The sequence below is a fragment of the Theropithecus gelada genome, chromosome 1, assembly GCF_003255815.1.
Source record: "Theropithecus gelada isolate Dixy chromosome 1, Tgel_1.0, whole genome shotgun sequence".
Taxonomy (NCBI): Eukaryota; Metazoa; Chordata; class Mammalia; order Primates; family Cercopithecidae; genus Theropithecus; species Theropithecus gelada.
In genome coordinates, this window is record NC_037668.1 from 205,201,112 (window position 1) to 205,223,247 (window position 22,136).

General features: G+C 37.4%; 1 protein-coding gene across 1 annotated transcript in view; it reads right to left on the reverse strand.

The window, feature by feature from the left end:
• Positions 1-1,640: 1,640 nt before the first annotated feature.
• EGLN1 (egl-9 family hypoxia inducible factor 1) overlaps positions 1,641-22,136 on the reverse strand; it is a 59,486-nt gene continuing 38,990 nt past the window's right edge. The window contains exons 3-6 of the mRNA XM_025383254.1: positions 11,900-12,019; positions 8,513-8,649; positions 5,466-5,533; positions 1,641-4,365 (exon numbers count right to left, since the gene is read on the reverse strand). Of these exons, the coding sequence (XP_025239039.1) occupies positions 4,301-4,365; positions 5,466-5,533; positions 8,513-8,649; positions 11,900-12,019 (390 nt within the window). The 3' untranslated portion in view covers positions 1,641-4,300. The remainder of the gene's footprint in view (positions 4,366-5,465; positions 5,534-8,512; positions 8,650-11,899; positions 12,020-22,136) is intronic.

A 22,136-nucleotide genomic window follows, 5' to 3' on the forward strand; every position in this document is an offset into this window, starting at 1 on the left:
TTTAGCCACTTGAACAAAATTAAACAAGAAAAGGAAAGCCCACGCTCAATTCCTGGCTCTCTACCATTTACAAGCTTTGTGACTGTGAGCAAGTCACTTCTCTGATCCTGTTTCAATTATAAATGGAGACAAAATTTGCTTTGCCTACATTTTGCATGTACTAGGAAAAAAAAGTGTAAAGATATTTTGTAGAAGACATTTGGAATAATTTTGGCAGAAAACATCCTAATCTCAATGAAGTAAAGACCTTATCCAGTAACTTTTTGACCCCAAGGGTATCTTGTTCAGAGCAAAAATTATCAATAATTTTTGACGATTGTTTAGTAATTACTTAATAAAAAGAGCTTCAGCTACTCGCAGCTGTTTAGGCTCTCCCTATCTTGTGAAGTGGCTTACATGTAGTGTGTTCTACTTATGAAACTATTTCCAGCTCACGAGGCCATGCCCTGCACACATCTCACTGGTTCCATGGTACATACTTGCGCATCGCCATGGTTCAGATAAAATTCAAACCAAAAACAGAATCTGGGGGATAAATTCATGACCTGAGAAGTCTAAACAATTATCTTTGAAGCAATGGAGACTAGATAGTTACTTCTGAATATTTACAAACTAACTGAAAAAATCCAACATACAATTATGTTATTAGATATGACATAAATATGTATCATTGCAGTTCATACCCAAATACAGCTCTCTTTCTTGGATCACATGCACTTTGGGAAAATAATCTGACGCAGTGCCTTCCACCAGTGATTTAATTTAAATCTAAGCTATAAAGTAAGACCTGTCATTAATAAAAACAACACTCCTGCTTCCAAATGATTCACATTTACAACTGATAAAACCATTAGCTATTCAAAGTTCATTAACCCAATTCTCTCTCTCTGCAATTATGCTACCATATTGTTAAAGGAAAGGGGAATAATCCTTGTTGAAGGCCTACTTTGTTCCATGCATTGTAAGGTACTTTGCACACTGTATTTCATTTAGGTCTCATACAACTGTTTAAGGTGTATGAGACCTAAGGCTTTTTTATATACAAAAAGCACATCTCAAACTTCATCTCAAACTCATTTGCCCTTTCCTTCAATCCACCCAGCTATATTTCAATGCAATTCCCAAATGTTCTAAGGCTGGAAAATAACACCATGGGAAATTTTTTTTTAAATAACAGATGTATAAACATGTATTTTGATCTCACCTTAATAAGAGCTCTCATATTTTAGTGTATGACCACACAAATTAAACTTTTTTGCATATACACAATGGTACATCTATGACAATTAGAGATAAATGCCTAACCCCACTTCCTTTTGCAGCAGAGGGGTGATACAGATCTGTCAACAGCTATGAATGTTAAAATAATTTTTAAAATCCTATTACAAGGGCAAGAATTCAAGTGCTGAGAATCCAAACAGAATTCATGGATCCCACACACAGTCCAATGACCCCAGGGATGTTTCTAAAATTGTTGAACTCCTATGTTTACTGTTCTCTTTCCTTCATTGTCATTTATAGAAAGTTACACCAAATGTTCTACACTAAGCCAGAAAAGCTTTATCTGATGAAAGGGATCATTTGGAAAGCCAATGTATGATAAAGGATTAAAAAACAAAGACAGCTGGAAATAACCACCATAATGTTTTCAAGAACATTTATACATCTTTTTAATTAGATTAGCTTTACAAGCAACTTGAGAGCTCTTTCATAATGAAACACTGCTTTTCAAATTACATGACTTTATAGTCTATCTGTATATGAATCCTGAAAATCTTTGCCTACTATTGATAAAGGTCTGTGTTTTACAGTTGGTTAATGTGTTGAATAAAAACAGCATTATGAAGCTTTATCTTTAACCAGGATTAAACACATATAGGCCACAAACAGTTTTAAATTTTGTTTGAAATAGAGTCCTGCTTGGTGACAAGTTAATAGTCCCACTAACATGAAATGAATGGATATTAAAGAAACGGCCAACCTGATTTCTTGATCTTTTCACAATGATTTCCAAGACAGTATATAAACTTTTCCAAAAAATATACAATTTAAGACCTGTCTGGCAAGCACAACCCACAGATAGTAGAATCTGATACTTTTTACAACTGTAGAGGTACACATTGAATGACAACAGGGGCTCCCAAATTAAAAGGCTGTGGCTGTACATCTTGATAATCAAACAAACCTCCCATCAACATAAAACAATTTCTACTAACCCTAAAAAAGATAATGCTTTTGAGTTGTGGCCTAATGCCGCGCACTGTACTATAGACCAGATGGCAAAGATAACTTGCGCTCCCGGGTTGGGCTGGCAGAGGCACTTACTGTAGAGAAGTGATGTTATCATCTGGAAGGAAGGGGAAGAAGTAGAACAAAACTGAATATGGGCGAGGAAAAAACCACAAGAAACTCTCACTTTCTCCTGCAAATTCTCCTAAGTGAGGTCACTATACTGAACATTCAATCTCACCCTAAGTCCACACTGTTGGCTTCACTACCCAATTTTTTTTTCATGTTTTACATGAATAGCAATGGCAATCTTTTAATAAAAATTACTGAGCTTCCCATAGAAAAGGTCTGTAATTGAATACAAACTATACAGATGCTAAAAACAGTTGAAATATACAGAAAATTTCTGTATACTCACATTTTGGCAAAGAAGATCAAGGACAGAGATAGAAAACCTAAGCGGGCAAAGTCTTACACCCATAATTCATGCAAAATATGGATACCACCCTTTAGGTTTTGCTAAAAAGCCTAGGAAAGTGAAGTCTAAGCCATCCGTCCCAATTCATTCTTTACATAACAAGTCTGGGAGGCCTTGTGTGATTTTCTAATATTCCTTCGTTGTTTAAAAAGTAAATAAAACCCATGAAACAAAATAAAATTATCTGATTTTGCACCTGTTTTGCTTTTTCTAAGCTAAACATCTTTCAGTACACGTAAGGCGGCTGGCATCACATCTGGGAAATGCCTTAACAGATATGTGAGGAGTTACTGCACATTAAGTCAGTAACCACACACTTCGGTTTCAATGTGTACATAATCTCCCCCTGATGCTCTTCAACAGAGACAAGGTTCTTGTCTGCAGATCAGACAGATCACAGCATTAGGAAAAAAACGTAACAGCAAATTTGGAAGTACGATCAATTTAAGGAGAATCAAAAGGAAAAGACTTAGAAATGGGACATTATTGTCTACATCTACAGGATACATATACCTGAAAGCTTAAGAAAGCCCTTATCTTAGGAACTTGAAGTTGAGGATAATCTCAAGTTCACTTAGTGCCAGTCACTTTAGTTTTTAAAAAAATTTAACTTAAACCCCAGCCTAGGCAACATGGCAAAACCCCGTCTCTACTAAAAATACAAAAATTAGTCAGGCATGGTGGTGTGTGCCTGTAGTCCCAGCTAGTTGGGAGGCTGAGGTGGGAGGATTGCTTGAACTTGGGAGGCGGAGTTTGCAGTGAGCTGAGAATGCACCACTGCACTCCAGCCTGGGTAACAGAGCAAGACTGTCTCAAAAAACAAACAATGAAAAAACAAATTAAACTCTTCTTATTGTGTCTTTTTCCTTATAAAACATTAACTAAAAGTTATTGGTAGTAAATGGCAACTGTTTTACAATTAGGTTTCATTACTGACAATGTCAAAAAAAGCAGCAATCTTGAAGAGTTCAAATTAGTGTAAGATAGGAAGGACTACAAAACAATCTGATTTTTCAGTTGTAATTAAAGTGCTCCTTTTCTTATTTTAAGTAAAATAAAATTAATCATCAGTCACTGGCAACAATCATTAAGAGGTCTTTTAGGGCAAAATTTAATAGTATGAAGAGGTTTACAAAAATAGATTGATGTTATTTTGAGGAATAATACTGTAATTTTTTCTCAATTCAGTTTAGATAAATTGTACCTAATATAGAAAAATTATCCCAAATTCAAACTTGATATAAAAAAGGGAGAGATGAAATGAACTCAGCTAGATAACAGATCTGGCAAAATATAAGAATGAAAAAAATTCTACACAGGGCACTTATTTCATATCCAGACGTAAAAACCATTTTCAATTAGTAGCTTATCTTCTTCCTGTAAGCAATCACAGATTCGAAGTTGATCATGCAGTACAAAGTCACAGCAGTCAAAATCTTCTGTTTGATGCAACACAAAAAGTTGTTTCTGTTTCCTTATTAAAATGCGAACTGGTTGTCTATTTTTCTTTATCCCATTTATTCTTATTCACAAGTTAACAAATAGCGTCAACAATTATTGTAGATGAAGTGGGGTATTGCTGGATCAAAGGCTCTAGAAGACGTCTTTACCGACTGAATCTGAAGGTTTATTGAGTTCAACCCTCACACCTTTTTCACCTGCAAGGCAAAAAAAAAAAAAAAAAATTCATTCATTTGCTAAGCACCAGAGAGGTTCTGCTACTGCATTCCACTGAATTCCTAATAGTATGGACAATATTTCAACTTTGCAAACATCATCTGAAAACTATCACACTTGTACTTTCAAAAACTTCCCTCAGCATTTTATTGTCATGAGGTTTCGAATAGTAAACCTTCAAGGATAAAACTATCCTCTACACAGAGATAATGATTTTGTCTTTTTATTTTAAAAGCCATTTGAATTTCTTCAACAGAGTGTTCAGTGTCTCTGAAAGCACGCTAATGAGCTTCTGCCACAAATAATGGCTTTAAAAATACATAGAAAATGCATGAATAGTCCATTTTTATGTAAGGTTGACGTGCAATTACCAATGGCTCTGGAAGACACAGCTAATCAGTAATGTGAATACTCAGTGGATTTTTGGAGATAGAAAGTAGAGTTAAAGAAAAGAAGGTAAGTGGTCCATCAGATGGGAAACAGATCCCCTGCTCTTGGAGAGGCAGTCCATAAGTGGAAAAGAAGGGGAACTGGCATAATTGAAGGATCTTCAGGTTCAGTACAGGAGTGCTGACTGACCTATGTACACCATTAGCAGATAGGGAATCTACATGTCGTGTCACTTACTGATTTTGGCATTTCAATTCATCTTCTTTGTATTAATTTTCTTCATGTCTACATTTAACATGGAAGACCTAGAGTACTGTTTAGAGCACATACATTTGAAAAGGAAAGGGTATTAATTTAAGGAGTGAATGAGAGGAAACCAGATGGCCGTTACCTAGAGTTAAGTGGCCTTTAACTGAAAAGGATAATCACAGAAAACTCAGTTTGTATTTGAATAATTTACTCAGACTTCTTTGCCTCAAATTTTCCGCATCCTTTGACAATTTTTTTGGTTAAAGATAACAATGAAGATGACTTAAGTCTTCTTAAAAAACAAGGCAAATAAGAAATCTGATAAAAAACAAAAAGTAAGTATTCGTGGTGTTAACAAAGACTATGCTTGAGTTTCCTGAAAGCATCACCTAATTGCAGGGTATTTCTGTACCAATATATCCTGGCCCCAAATGACGTTTACCTGTTAGATATTTTACTTTAGCTCGTGCTCTCTCATCTGCATCAAAATACCAAACAGTTATTGCGTACCTAAAAGAAAATTTAGAATAGGATAAGAATGATCACACTGCGGGGAAAAAGTGGTATTTTGCTGCAATGGTATATTAAAACTTGTAATGCCAAAATTATGCCTAAATTGGAATGATATCAAAGGATAAATTTAACAGCTTATTTATACAGTAACCTTGGTGCTAAAGAGTATAGCTGAGAACCAGGGGAGGCTAAAATTGATGCCTGAAGTTGATGAGTTTTTGTGACTTTCTTAACACTTATTTCAATTACTTATTTTTTGCCAGGGAACTGCAGATCAGAAAGAGACAACAGGCCAGGCACGATGGCTCACGCCTGTAATCCCAACACTTTGGGAGGCCGAGGTGGGTGCATCACGAGGTCAGGACTTCAAGACCAACCTGGCCAATACAGCGAAACCCCATCTCTACTAAAAAAAAAAAAAAAAAAAAAAAAAAATCAGCCATGCGTGGTGGCACATGCCTGTAGCCCCAGCTACTCAGGAGGCTGAGGCAGGAGAATCGCTTGAACTTGGGAGGTGGAGGTTGCAGTGAGCCGAGATCACACCACTGCACTCCAGCCTAGGCGACAGTGTGAGCCTCCATCTTAAAAAAAAAGAGACAATGAAAGGGTAAAAGAATGGCTGTTACAGAAAAAGCACATTATCAATAGCATAAGTACTAAAAGAAAAGAAAAGAAACAGATAAAAGGACTCAAGGCATTGCAGGCTAACAGTTTCAACAGTCCCTGAGGACATCACTACATTATAGCAAAGAGTAATGATGGATGTTTACAATTACAACCTTGACAAAGTTAAATTACACTAAGAAGTTTTAAGGATTTTTATCAAAGCAATTATACTGTGTTTTGTGTTTAAACTTTGTCTAAACTTCATTTTTCTGAAAATCTGACTTACTTAGAATATTTCATTCCACCAATAAGTGAGGCATCTCTGGTTTATTAAATACTACAAAAGACATAGTTATACCTTCTGATATAAATAATGGGGAAAATGTACAAATGCTATAGAAAGTGAAAGTATACTACAAATCACCAGTTCCTAGGCAGAATATAGCAATTAGTTCAAATATATTGTGGATTGTGGCCAGTGGTCACAGGGGAAAAAGCAACGTTGATCAGATATAGAGCCAGTAAATATGATAGAATGAAAAATCACGTAACGTATTTTGAAGTAAAGAGTCTGGGAGTTTGGACAACTGGGAGTCTGAGGTGTACAGACCCCACCACTGGTGAATCACAGAGCTGAGATCTAAGGAGGCCTCCTGACTTCCAGACCAGACTCTGCTGTTTCCAGACTGCCACTACCTTTCTTACCATGTGGCTTCTTCTACTTTCGGGTGGCCCTGGAAATCGGAAAGGGCTCAGATACATAATTGTATGTATCTTTTGCCCATGCCCTAAACTTTTAGTTACTTAGCAATCAGAATTCTACTATCTGGATCAACAACTTACCTTATGTCATTCTAACTTTCCAGCCTTATCACCCATTCTAGATAAGATCAGAATAGGATTCTACTTCAAGAATCCTTTTCCTCACATGATTTTCTGTGCCTTAACTGGAACAACTACGCTTTTTCCCCCAGAACTTTACTAACACGACTGCACTCCTTGCCTCTCCTCACCTACGCCAGCTAAGCCTCTCCCTTCAAGGCGCACTTGCCCATCTCTCCAATGTAGCACCACCTTCATTCCTCTTAACTCCTGTAGCACCTAGCCTCCATGTCATCTGGCATTTATTTACTATAAACTCCCAAATGTCTGTTATTTATATATCTAAAAAGGACACAACCAAACACTCAAGATTTCATGAAAAGGAAGGTCTATGAGGCAGTTTCTGGGTCAGAAAATCTTTACAGAAGCAGCAGGGGGCAGAGACGGCACTGGGATGCCACTGGGAAGAGACACTGAATTGAAAAGGGCACATCATGGGATGTGACAGTCTTTCTTTGGTTTCCATTCAGGATTTCTTACCATCTCTGGCTACAACCTGCTTAGCTTGCTACTTATTATGTGAATTAGGATGCAGGCAACACATCTCAGAATGCAGGAAGAAAAAAGGTACAGCTGATAATCAAGTCGTTAGAGTCGACCATCACTACTAACGCCAACTTTCCACCCAGCACATCTAAGCCTGTGCCTCTTCTCGCCGCCCTAGCATCTCCTAAGCCAGATACAGCAAATGAATGCCAGGAGCTCACTATCAGAATGTTCCAAGACCTTTCCATAATAAAAAGTAAGTATTTTAAAAACGGTACTATTTTTCTACAAATATTTACTTTCATGATAATGTCTACAATATCTCGTTTTGACAGCCAGAGCATTTTGAGTCAGGATAAATGTTTTTTAAAAAAGCATTTAAAATAAAGCACTAAACATAATAGGCTGCAAATACCCTGTAGAAAAAGTATAATGAAACAGATGTTCACTATTTGTAAAACTAATAGGATCATTTTCCTAACATTAACTGCCACACATGGTAACCTGTTCTCTACTTTTCTTTCTTCCGTTTTTCTCTTCACTTCTACTCTCTGGTTACCTCTGATTTTTCTACTATGTATCCATTTTCCTATGTTGTCCCTCTCTTTTGTCCCTCACCACCTTTTAAAAAATCCTTTTCCTTTTCTTGATCGTTCTCTCTCCCAAGTAAAATACTCTTACAAAAATCAAAGAATGGATAGTAGTTAAGAGATGCACTAAGCAAGGAGAGAGTGCTAGAAAGATGGGAGGGCCTGTGCTTCCCTTTCTTCAGAGTGGCTGTGCAGAGAAAGACACATTTAGTACTAACTGTTAATGAGTCTTATACAATTATTTGAATTCAGATGACTGTGCAACATAAATCTTATACAATTATTCAAATTAAAATGACTGTGAAAAGTACCTGGCAGGAAAATACTCATTAGAAAGCTTTCAAGTTTACTCTACAGATTCCCTCCTGTCCTACCATACTCTAAACCAATTTTTTCTGAAAAGGAATACTACCTTGTAGCATATGCTGGTTGTACTTCATGAGGGTTGCGACGGTCAGACCAGAAAAACAGCAGTCTATCAAATTTGGGTTCAATGTCAGCAAACTGGGCTTTGCCTTCTGGAAAAATTCGAAGTATACCTCCACTTACCTAGGAAGAGAGACAAATCTGTAAGTAGGAGTAACCAAAAATGCTACAAGATTAAATTTAGGGGAAAAAAAAGAGACAATTTCAATGTCTTAATTGGATTATTCACAAATACATCTCAATTAATAAAGTATGAAGATGAGCTGCAATTTTAAAAGTATATGCATTGATGCAAGGAAAAATTTAGCTCTTATTTCAGGGATATTTATTTATTTATTTATTTATTTATTGAGATGGAGTCTCGCTGTCACCCAGGCTGGAGTGTAGTGGCACAATCTCAGCTCACTAAAATCTCCGCCTCCTAGGTACAAGCAATTCTCCGGCCTCAGCCTCCTGAGTAGCTGGGATTACAGGTATGCGCCACCATGCCCGGCTAATTTTTGTATTTTTAGTAGAGATGTGTTTTCACCATGTTGGTCAGGCTGAACTCGAACTCCTGACCTCAGGTCATCTGCCCACCTCAGCCTCCCAAAGTGCTGGGATTACAGCTGTGAGCCACTGTGCCCAGCCATTTTAGGGATTTTTATAAGTATCCGATGAAACACAAGAATGTTATCTGAATTTAAAAGTCTTAAAATGATGCTTGAAAGTTTTTAAAACTACTAAACATTTATTTATGCTAATGATATGCTTAACCCACTCTTGAAATAGACTTCAAGAAATTTTGAAAAAATTATTATTAGAAATAGATTATGTCAAATAAAGAGTTTACCATACTTTAAATTTCAATAAACAATAGGATAGTCACAGATACCTCTCATTTAAATAATTCAGTATATCAGTAGAAAGTGTCATCATTTATTATGACCATCATTATTGTCATCATCACCATCACCATCAGCATGTAGTCCATTAGAACCTGTGGCTCTCCCTTTCCAGATTGGGCTTGATGCACCACCTGCTTGTGAAACTTGATTCTATCCATAAAGGATTATTATTTACCTAAACACCAACTAGGCATCAAATCACAGTGGGAACTGTGGTGGACTCTGGGTGCAGAGTAGGGAATAATGCAGACAGACTTTGTCCTTGTGGTGTTTAACATCTGGGGCTAGGCAAAACTCAACCAACCAAGTAGCTCCTTACTCTTGAATAACTACACTCCGAAGCAGGTAGACTCTTAAAATTGAAAGAAACTCTAACACCTGGTCAGGACAGCATGGACTTTGAGCCTAAACCTAGAATCTACAGTTAAAGCTTTATCAGGCTCACCATCAGGTAAGTTAAATTCTAGCTACTTTGATACCCCTGCCAACCTCCTCAGGTTCCAGTGTTGTTCCGAGTGATTCCCCAGGCTATATGCAAATATCTGAAGAACCTCCAAACTGAGAACATGTTTTCTTTCCTTTTTTCCTGCTCCCTTCCCTTTGACTCAAGTCACTGGGAGTACCACAGGTGACCTGCTGAAAATGTTTTAAGAGAAATGGCTACTTGACACATCCACTCTTCTTCCTCTGAATTAGGTGGCCCTCCTGTGTGCTCTCATAGCAATCTGTCTTGACACTTTGCATAACTATCTGTAACTGTCAATCTTTCTGATCTGTATCCTCCAATAGATCCTAAGCTCTGCCAGGGCTAATTCCATTTCTGCTATATCCCTAGCATCCAGAACATCTGGCACACTACATATTCAGTGCAATCTTGCAACGGAAAACTTCTATTCCACATATAAAAACACTAGGGATGTTTTTCTGCCTATGTCCTAATTTAAAACCTACATATTAATGACCCTAAGTCTTATAGAAATTGTAAGATCAGCCTAGAAAAAGCCCAACAAAATCTAGAAGTTAGAAGTTGATGAAACACAGTTCTAGCTTTCTAGCTATTCACAAAATCTGAAAAAAAGTCAATTTTTAAATTTTAACTAAAGTTACACCAATCTGTTTTGTGCCTTGAGCTCAAATTCAATTACAAAATTTATTTCTCTACTTCAAACTTCGAAAGCTGTAACAGAAAAACCATGCTTGTTGACATAATGCCTCAATATATACTTAGCAGAAAGTTTAGCTCCATTCTGAACCTGGACTAGGGCAGAGAAAACTCTTCAAATCAGTGTGTGTTTTAAAAAGATTACTGGAGCACTGTGAGCATATTCTAAACTTAAAACACTTTTTAGGGTAGGATTAGGTTTTTGTACATTTAAGACTCAGGCAGTTTCCATGTGTGTGTTTTGGGGGATGCAGAGAAAGAGGTGTTTTAAAGGTTATTTGACCTTTACACCTGGCTACACAAGTATGTTCACTTTGTGAAAATCCACTGAACTATACACAAGCCACTTTTCTATTTGAATATTTTACTTAAGATTTTAAAAAATCAACCAAAAAATTAGTCTGTACAGTCTCTACTGTAGTAATACATGACATATTTAAAAAAATCATTTAAATTTAATGAGACTCATGCTAATATTAAGAAAATATATATTTAAAACAAGAGAGATTAAATATACTGTACATTCTAATTGATTTTACAGGGCTTGTCAGTACTGATAAAATTCCAGTTTTTTAATAATCAGGGAAAGACTGAATCCTGCCTCCAATATTCAATTAAACAACTCAATGCCATACAATATTTTTACAAAAATGCAAAGAATAACACAGCAAATAATCCTTATTTCCTTAACAATGATCTATAATCTCCCCCAAAGCCATTATAAAACAACTGTTCTCAGAAGTGTTTGTCTAAAAACTATTAAAAGGAAAATATTTTAATAAAGGTCACTTTTCTAAAAAAGTTAGATTTTAGATAAATGCTCTAATATCTGAAAATAAATGAATCCACTTTTAAAGATTTATCAGTACTTTTTTATATGGTTTTATTGAGTTATAACTGATATACAAAAATGCCTATCTTTAACATTTACGATTTGATGAGTTTGAATGTATATGCACACCCCCGTGACACACCACAACCAAGATAATAAACATATCCATCACCTCTCAAAGTTCGTTTCCCTTCCCTTAACCTCGTGTGTGTGTGTGTGCGCGCGCGTGTGTGTGTGTGTTTACAACACTGAACATGGAATCTACTCTCTTAAATGTTTAAGTGCACAACACTACATTGTTAACTACAGGTATTATGTTGTATAACTTAGACTAGTATTTGTTTCATTTTACAAAAATCCACTCCTAATACCTGAGACTGAAACAAACTTAAGAGGAAAATTTTTAACTGTGTCTGTGACAGTCTCACCTATCAGAAGTATGAACGTAATGCTTCTGTAAGAAAAAAATAAATGCTCAATTAAGTTGCATACCTTGGCATCCCAGTCTTTATTAAGATAATATATACATGTCACACATCTTCCATCTCCATTTGGATTATCAACATGACGTACATAACCCGTTCCATTGCCCGGATAACAAGCAACCATGGCCTGTAATAATAATAATGATGATGATTATTAAAGTCCACATATAAATAAAAAGAGAGAACAGCTAATAAATCAGATCTCTGATTTCTGGCTACTGATTTACACTTAGATTCTTCTAATAAAAATAATATTTTGTAGATAAGAAAGATAAGGCTATTCTACATTAATATTTATAGGGAACACAAGATAGGCTGATGAACAATTCAAGGACTGGTGAATTCTGCTTCACAGTGGTAACTCCAAAGATTAGAAAATTTTCATGGTCCTACTTTCACAGTCATATAAATATAGATAATCAAGATCAAGTGAGTTTTTGTCCTGCTCCATGGGAAGATTTCTCTCTTCCTTGAGCTCACCTAAGAACACCTACTTTACCATCTGATAGGTGAACCAACCCAGTCAAACACCCCACCTGACACTGTCTCTGAATGGTACCAATGTTGTGTTTTTTTTTTTTTTTGAGACAGGGTCTGGCTCTGTTGTTGAGGTTGGAGTGCAGTGGCATAATCATGGCTCACTGCGGCCTCAACCTCCTGGGCTCAGGTGATTCTCCCACCTCAGCCTCCTAAGTAGCTAGGACTACAAGCACGTGTCACCAGGCTGGTTAATTTTTGTATTTTTTTGTAGAGATGGGGTCTTACTATGTTGTAATAGGGATCATTTAGGTCAACTCAACTCCAAACATTAATTCATTTAATGTCAGTGATTTTTTTTTTTTAAAAGACTAAACAAATTAGCTTATGTAAGTTTACCCTCTTTGAATCAGAAAGAAAATTATTTGCTCAGATAATAACAAGATACGGTTCAGAAGATTGCTGAATGTTAAGCATAAAGGTAGAAAAGAGGCCCAAAATAAAAAGCACAAAAAAACTTCCATATTCTAGGTGTACATGATAATCAACTGAAATTGGTAAAGGAATTTTTAAAAAGTTCTCAGGAATTATGAAGAAAACAGACAAAGACGTTCAAGGTTATGAACTATTCTTGTTTTTGTTTGTTTTTTTTACGGAGTCTTGTTCTGTCGCCCAGGCTGGAGTACAGTGGCATGATCTCAGTTCAATGCCTCCGCCTCCCAGGTTCAAGCAATTCTCCTGCCTCAGCCTCCTGAATAGCTGGGATTACAGGTGCATGCTGCCATGCCCGGCTACTTTTTGTATTTTTAGTAGATACAGGGATTCACCATGTTGGCCAGGCTGGTCTTGAACTCCTGACCTCAAGTGATCCTCCCGCCTCAGCCTCCCAAAGTACTGGAATTATAGGCATGAGCCACCACGCCCCCCAGTTTGTTATGAGCTATTCTTGAAGTCCTTTATTTCTTCATATATTAAAGTCAATGAATTAGCATAAAGTTATCAAACAGTAACCAAATTGTTCTACTATATTAAAGAAAAATGCTAATTTTTAAAATTTACTTCCCATCCCTAAGAAACTGAGAGGCATCTTAAACCTAAATCCTTATTTTAAAATCCTGTTTTCCTAGACACTCTGAATTCACTGCTCTTTATGAGAAGCAGAATTTTTGGAGAACATTATATATGTCTCTGTTTTTCCTGACTCCAGACAGACTTAAGTTCCTTCTTTCAGCACTGGAGGTTGGTAACAACCAGGAGTGTGGCATGGGCTTAGTGGGTTTAAGTGATCAATAAATGATGAGCCCAAATGATTTTCCTGTCACTAGCTACCAAGGAAAGAAGTTTACCTTGAATAGTAACTGTAAGAGGGTACTAATTTAACAACGCAATTACTCCATTTGTGGTTAACTGAGGTAATCATGATGAATTACACAATATATTGTTATTAATGGGAAAGAAGGGGGAAACCTGAACTCTACATCTCAAAAAAGTTAATTTGGGCCTTTCCAACTATCTGGTAACTTCAGTACCTCTTGTGCAAAGAAGGAAGGGGAAAATATTTGTCATTCACTCACCCCATCGCATCCCATATATCCATTTAACAAATACCTCTTGAGCATCTACTATGTATATGAAAGGCACAGGGGCTAAAATGATGAACGAAAGAGACAAGGTCCCTTGCACTCATTGACAGTAGTCCCTCCTTAAAAGAAGTTTTGCTTTCTGTGATTTCAGTTACCTTTGGTCAACTTAGTCCAAAAATATTAAATGGAAAATTCCAGAAATAAATAGTTCATAAATTGCACACCGTTCTGAGGAGTGCACTGAAATACCTTGTAATCCTGCCCTGTTTTGCCTGGGATGAATCATCCCTTTGTCCAGCATATCCACACTGTAGATGCTATCCGCCCATTAGTCATTTAGTAGCCTTCTAGGTTATCAGAGCAATCATCATGGTACTTGTGTTCAAGAAAACCTTATTTTATTTAATAACAGCTCAAAGTGCAAGAGTAGCAATGTTGGCATACTGTTATAATTGTTCTATTTTATTGTTGTTGTTAATCTCTTACTTTATAAATTAAGTTTTATTATAGGTATGTATGTACAGGAAAAAACATAGTATATATAGGATTTGGTACTATCCACAGTTTCAGGCATCCACTTTGATCTCGGAAGGTATTGCCCTCAGATAAGAGGGGACTATTGTACTATGAAATCTGGTCTAATGGCATAATTAGCCAATAAACAGATATATAATATAATGTTAGGTAGTGAAAAGTTATATTTTCTTAAGATATGAAAAAAATTAAGTATATAGAGAACGATGACATGATATTCTTGAACAGTGGTTGACATCTCGGCTTACTTAAATGAAGAGAGCGGCAAGTTGGGCAAATCTCTGAAGGGAGAGCAATGTGGCAAAGGGAAAATGAGTGCTCAAAGGCTGAACAAGGCAGGAAAGAACAGCAGGCCAGTGTGGCAGGAACACAGCGAGCACGGGCCAATGTGATCAGAGAGGAACCAGGTAACCCAGAGCTGCACGGCCTGGTAAGCCACAGGAAGGTCTTTGGATACTGTGCTAAGAAGGGACAGGAAGCCAATAGAGAATGTATCTGACTAATGTTTTAAGAATATCAGTTTCAAGTCTGTATAAATAAAAACAACCACAACAACCTCAATATCACTTACCACCTAACATGTATTGGACATTTACTGCTTGCCACGTCCTAAGTAATTTGTGCATAATAAGTTGTCTGACACAACCATGTGAGGTAAACAGTATCATTGTTCTCATCCTCACTCCCTAAACTGAGGTTTAGAAAGGCTAACTACTATTCGCAAAGTCACATGACAGGGAATCTGGTTCTAGAACCCACGGAATCAACTACTGTACTAGATTGCAGGAAGGAAAGAGTGAAAAGAGAAGACTAAGTTAGCTATTACAGTTTTTGGGCAAGAAACCAAAGAGGCTGAGCCCAGAGTAGCAAAGTGGGGTGTATTCTGAAGGCAGAAAACCAACATGATTTGCTAATGGGTGGAGAATAAGAGGAGTCAAGAATGACATTGGGGTTTTCAGCCTAGGTAAGTAAATGAATGGAGTCACTGTACATGAAAATGGAAACACTAGGTGAAAGAGCGTTTTATTAACAAGCATTGGGTAGGAGGGGAGTTAGTTGATCGGTAACTGTCAAAATGAGCCAGACATCCCAGAATAGAACAAAACTGAGGGCACCAGGATTATCCCCCAACATGGGATCTGTTTGTATTAGTCACTTCTAAACTGCTTTCCTTAAAGCCCTGGAGCCCTAGGGAGGTATCTAGGGGTGGGGACTAATGGGGAATGAAGTGATATGAGAAGAGGCCAAACAAGCAGGTTTTACCCCAACCTTCAACTAGAGGCAGTGCTTAGCTGTTTCCTATGTAGTATTTGAATTCCAAGTGAGGATTCTTTGAAAAAATAAAAGGCACAATAAAGAAAAGTTTTAAATGTCACGTTTTGAAGAAAAGTTTTAATAAATTTAATTTAATTGTGTTAAGTTCTATAATCCCCAGTATTGCTCAATTATCACCATCTAAATGTATTATTTAAAAGTGGCCATTACCACTTTAGTCTTATCTGGCATTCCCTAGGTCCCTTGTGCTCTGCTCTGGTGACACGAATACTGAAAAATGAAGAGAAAGGAAGAAGGGAGAGGAGATGAGTGCTCCACAGGGCCTGCATGGATCGCCAACTCAATTAACTTGCCAATACCAGCCCCAGGAAAGGCAGTTCACAACTATAATTGTAAAAAGGATAACACAAAAAACACCAACGTAACCCTATGAACGAGAAAGCCTGAAAAAGAAACGAATGCAATCCACCACTATATAATTCTGAGGTAAATTCCTAATTTGCCACCTTATAGAGACACCAACTTTAAATGTTTCAATTTCCCATTGAGAAAAACCTATTTATACATAAACAAAATAAAACAATACTATTTTTTTCTTTTCTGATAGGAAAATATATATGATTAAAGATGTTCTTTTTATGTTTTCAGAGACAAGGTCTCACTATGTTGCCCAGGCTGGTCTTCAACTCCTGGGCTCAAACAATCTGTCTGCCCCGGCCTCCCAAAGTGCTAGGACTACAGGCGTGAGCCACTGTGCCTGGCTGATTGAGAATGTTCTTAAGATAGGAAACAGCATAAATTTGTTTTTCACTCTGAGAATAAAAGGAAGAGGTCTGCAATGCCTCCGAGGAATCTAGAGACATTTATTTCTAGCATTAGAAGGCTTAAATACGAAGCTGAACCAGGAAACTTATTTTTCTTTTTTGAGCTGAATTATTGTAAAACAGAGATACAAAGCTTAGAGAACTAAACTTTGATGGGTTATAGAACTACTATTTTTACCCTGAATGAAGGGAAAAGGTTTACTATCAGAAAAGTTATCCTATTAAACTATATTATTAAAGCACTATGCTTTGACATAGCACTATGCCTTATGTAGAGGTTGATAGCTAACATCTACTCATCACTTATAGCCCAGGCATGGATTACCTCGGCCATTCTTTACAGCAAACCTTAGGTAGGCACAATTTCTCCCCCATTTTAGAGACCAGAAAACTACACTACAGTGAAAAGAAAAAAATTGCCAAAGGTCAGAGACTCTAAATGGCAGAGACAGGATATGAACTGAGGCAGTCTAGAGAAAAACAACTTCCCTCTGTACTGTTCTTCAATTCCTTGCTCCAGAAAGGCATGTGTATAGTCTGCCCAAGAGTTCAGATGAATTGGTAATCCAGACTCCTAAGCGGCCCAGCACCTGCTGCAGTGGCATATGCTCATGCCTAATGCCCAATTCTCCCATGTCAGGATGTACAGTAAGTCCTCACTTAACAGCCTCGATAGGTTCTTGGAAACTTTAGGTGAAACAATGTATAATGAAACCAAGTTAAGTTGCTATAGCATATTTGTGGTCACAAAACATTGGCAAACTTCTAAATAAAGACCAAAGCACTTCTAATGGTAAACCCTGAAATAAATGTGAGCTACAAATACATTTAAGAAAGATTAATAAAAACAAGATAATTATTTATGCCATTAGTCCAGTTTTAGGGTTGCAGGTGGCTGGGACCTATCCTGGGAGCTCAAAGCATGAGATGGGAGCCAGCCTTGGGCAGGACACCATTCTACTGCAAGGTGCACTCACACACACCCCCATATTCACTCACACTAAGATAACAGATACGCCAGTCCACATCCCAAAGATGCACACACTGGGATGTGGGAGGAAACTGGAGCGCCTGAAGAAAACTCTCGCAGACATGGGGAGAACCTGCAAGCTCCACACAGACAGTGGCCTCAGCCAGGAACTGATTCTTTTTCCCTCATCAACATTGTAACAAAATGACACTGAATAAAATAATGTTATTCAAGAACCTGCTGTACTGCACATGGTATTTTTCAGTTTTACAGTTAGACCTTTTTAAGTCTCTTCCCTACCCACTCCCAAAGCACACATACGCATCACTATCACTACCTTAGGGGTCTACAAAAATCTAGTTCAAATACGGAAGAAAACAGGTCATGCTGGAAGGCCACCCAGGTGGGGATGTTCAAAGGGCAGTTAGAAGCGTGAGTGTGGAACTCCAAAGAAAAAGTCAAGACTGGAAATGTAAATTTAGGAGCCATCTTCACATGGGATAGTTGAAGCCGTGTGCCTGCCAGAGATTGCCAAGGAAGGGAGTATAGAGAGAAGAGAACAGAGAACAGGTTATTATGAAATAAAGTCATTTAGAATGAGAACTCCTTAAGCCTTCCTGCTTTCTTGATCACAGTAAACAACTCAGTGGTCAAAAGTTGACTTACTGTAAATGATTTCTGACTAATTTTTTGACTAATTCATTTCTAAGTGTAAATGATAAGTATATATATATTTTAAAAGACATATAAGGGCATATAGGTTGCTTCTTAAAAATTAAAAAATGCTATTATAATAATATTGTGATCAACAATAGTTTCGGAGCTTAATCTTTGTAAATCCTTGATATCTTCCTAAAATTAAATTACTATAAGTGAAATTATTAGGCCTTAAAGCTTTTTGATTGCTGAAATGTTCTCCAGAATGAGTGCATGAGCTTATATTCCTACTGGCTTTGTATGAGTACACACATCTTTTTAACCATTTGCCAACCTGGCGTAGTAAGTTTTAATCTTTGAAAATAACTCAATTTGATAGGTAACACTTATCTTACTAATGTTTTAATTACATCTTATATTTTTAAGTCAGCATTTTGCATATTTTTATTGGTCATTTAAATTCTTCAACTGCCTGCTCATATCCTTTATCCACTTTTCTACTGGGTTAATCTTTTCCCTACTGATTTATTATTATTATTTTAGAGACAGGGTCTCACTCTGTCACCCAGGCTGCAGTGCAGTGGCGTGATCATGGTTCACTGTAACTTTGAACACCTGGGCTCAAGCAATCCTCCCAAGTAGCTGGGACTATGGGTACATGCTATGACACCTGGCTAATTTTTAAAAGTTTTCTAGAGATGGGCTCTCACTATGCTGTTCATGCTGGTCTTGAACTTCTGGTCTCAAGTAATCCTCCCACTATGGCCTCACAAAGTACTGGGATTACAGGTGTGAGCCACCACACTGGCCCCCTACTGATTTTCAACAGCTCTTTGGTTTTTAACCGCTGTCATATGACACAACAATTTCAACCTTTTTACTCTGCTTGTGTAGAAGAGTATGTTAATACAAAGTTTTTATTATCTGTACAGGAAGGCAGAATATAATTACATTAATTATCAATGTAAAGTTTTTAAAAGTCCACGATTCTTCCCATGTTCATAGAAGTATGAAAAATGCAGGAAAAAATGAAAGATTATTGAAGAAGAAATAGCATTGATCCAAATCACTCTCCAAATGGCCCAAGAATTATGAATTGTTTAATAATCTAACACCAAGCTACTTTCCTTATTGGGCTCTAATTCCAGACTATGATAAAAAACAAAAAATGTAAATACACACTTAAAAACCAACTGAAAAGTGATGCTCCCGACAGTATAATCTAGAGATATATCATGATGCCTTAGTACTCTCTGAGCTTTCATTTCCCTTTTAGTGAAGAATTGATAAAGTTATACTTTACAAATAAGGAATCCATCTGGTAAAACACATTATATTTTGAGCTGTCTAGCTCTGCTGTCAGAATAGAGGTCTACAATTTGTCAGCCTCAGCTATAATCTTACCAGCACCACACAACTCTTCCCTAGGTTCCCAAGCAGGGCTCTGTATTTATACTACACACACCACTCCCACTACAAACTTCATGAGGAAGACAGAGCAACCTCTCTCCACAAGGAGACTGGGGAGTCACAGCAGGTGTCAGCTTGATCCCCACCCAGGGAATTACACGACCTCATTCCAGCCCATGCAAGGAAGTATCACTGTTGAGACAGATGTTCTGACAGCTATGGCAAACTTGTTATATTATTAATATAATTCCTTGGGAGAGTCTGCAATTTAGCATTAAAAACAAAAATACAAAACACTTAGCTGCTTGACATTACAAATATACATTCTGGCACTTGTTGAGGCTCACTGAGCACTAGGCATGAGGATACAGAGATTAAAAGTTAAACATCTGTTTCAATTCCAAGGTCTAGAAGAGTTACGATTTAAATTCCTTAAGTTATTTTGGCACAGTGTAATCATTATTTGTTTTAATGGACCAGAGGACATGAGTGAGAGGTTCCTGACATTCATCCTGGAGCACTTAGTTAACATGCAAGCCCAAGACTAGATATAAATAATCATCAGTAAATGAGGAAAGCTTGTAATCAAAAACTTACTCCAGTGAGACAACTCAAGAAGCCTTATCTCACCTCAAAGCCAGAGAATTTAGTAATTAACACAGTGGATATTAGAAATTATGACAGTATTAGAAAAGAATGGTGCTCAAGAAAGGTGTTATGGCTACACACACTGTATAGGGACCACTGCTCTTACCTGAACATGTACATGAATCTAGTGAATCTAATAGCTTACTCTTAGGGACTGTATCCTGACCCTTATGACTCCTGCTGGTTCTGTTAGTTCCCCATAAAGGAATTCTGTTATCTGATTCCAATTAGGTTCAGCTGAATCCTAAAAGCACACTAGCATTTTTGCCTTAAATAAACCTTTCATAAAAGGTGCTTGGCAGGCCGGGCACAGTGGCTCATGCCTGTAATCCCAGCACTTTGGGAGACCGAGGCAGATGGATCATCTGAGGTCAGAAGTTTGAAACCAGCCTGGCCAACATGATGAAACCCCATCTTTACTAAAAATGCAAAAATCACCCGGGTGTGGTGGCACATGCCTGTAATCCCAGCTACTCAGGAGGCTAAGGCAGGAGAATCGCTTGAACCTGGGAGACAGAGGGTGCAGTGAGCCGACACTGCACCACTGCATTCCAGCCTGGGCAACAGGGCGAGACTCCGTCTCAAACAAACAAACAAAAAAAAGGTGCTTGTCAGATGTTCTAAAAGGATAGAGAGTAGGAATTTCATCCACCTAATAAAACAGTATTTTTGTGCTTGCTTGCTAATAAATTTTTTTTATGTGTGGCAAAACTCAGTGTGAGTTTGGCTTTCACAGTAACATGCCATTTAGAAGCTCGGTTCTGGGGGAAGAGATCTGTAACACTCATTTAACTGTAGCCTCCAAACGACAGCACCTCTCAATAAAAACCTAATACCCGTAAACCACTACTGGCTCAGGTCAGGTCACAACAGGCAAACAGTTATGAAAAGGCACACAGTACAGTGTAACAAACACCAGAACAGAGTCTGACTTACACAAGTACCCAGACAGCAAAGACATAATTAACTTTGTCATGGGAATGGGGTATCAGAAAAGACTTCCATAGAGAAAGTGACAAATGTGCAGAATTTTGAAAGAAAAATAGAAGTTTTCCAGAGTAGAAGATTCTGTTCTGTACAGGGAAAAGAATATTTGCGAAAACAGAATCAATATGGCACTCTGAGAGAAATGCAAATAGAAAAACTGTTAGAAGATGAAGTGCGGTGTGGAGCATTAGGGATGGGGTAGGAGAGACAGGCAGGGGCAGCTCAAAAAGGCTCTCAGTGACTCACTGAGGAACTTCACCTTATAGGCCAGTGTTGGCCAACTGTGTTCAGTAAGAATCACTTGGGTTACTTCCTAAATTATAATGATTCTTATCCCCTCCGCTTGCAATTATGACTTATCAGGTATAGCACGAGGCCTGAGATCCTGTACTTTTTTTTTGTTGACAATTATTCCTTCATAAGAGATCTTGTAGTTTAAACAAGCACTGCATTCTAACTGGCAAAAGGCCAAAAATAAAGAGTTTTGAATAATAAAATCATCATTTTTCCATTTTACAAACATCACTCAGTCCACTTGTAGAGAGGATGGCCCGGATGACATGGAATAAAAGGTTATGGACACACTGCTGATAGATGAGAGCCAGAATAAAGGGGAGTGAGAATGGAGAGGACAGAGCAGCTTAGAGCAACACTACGAGTGTGAAACAGAAAGGATGTGGTGCTGGCGAGAGAGAAAGAGCTTGTTTAAAAAATATTTTAAAAAATTAAACCCTAAAAATATACACTATGTATTCATTCAACAAATATTTTCTGAGCACCTACTATATGTCAGGCACTGTTCTAGATCTTGGGGATACAATACTTAATAGAAAAGACACAAAATTATTGCCTTAAGGGAACATTTATTCTAGCAGGAAA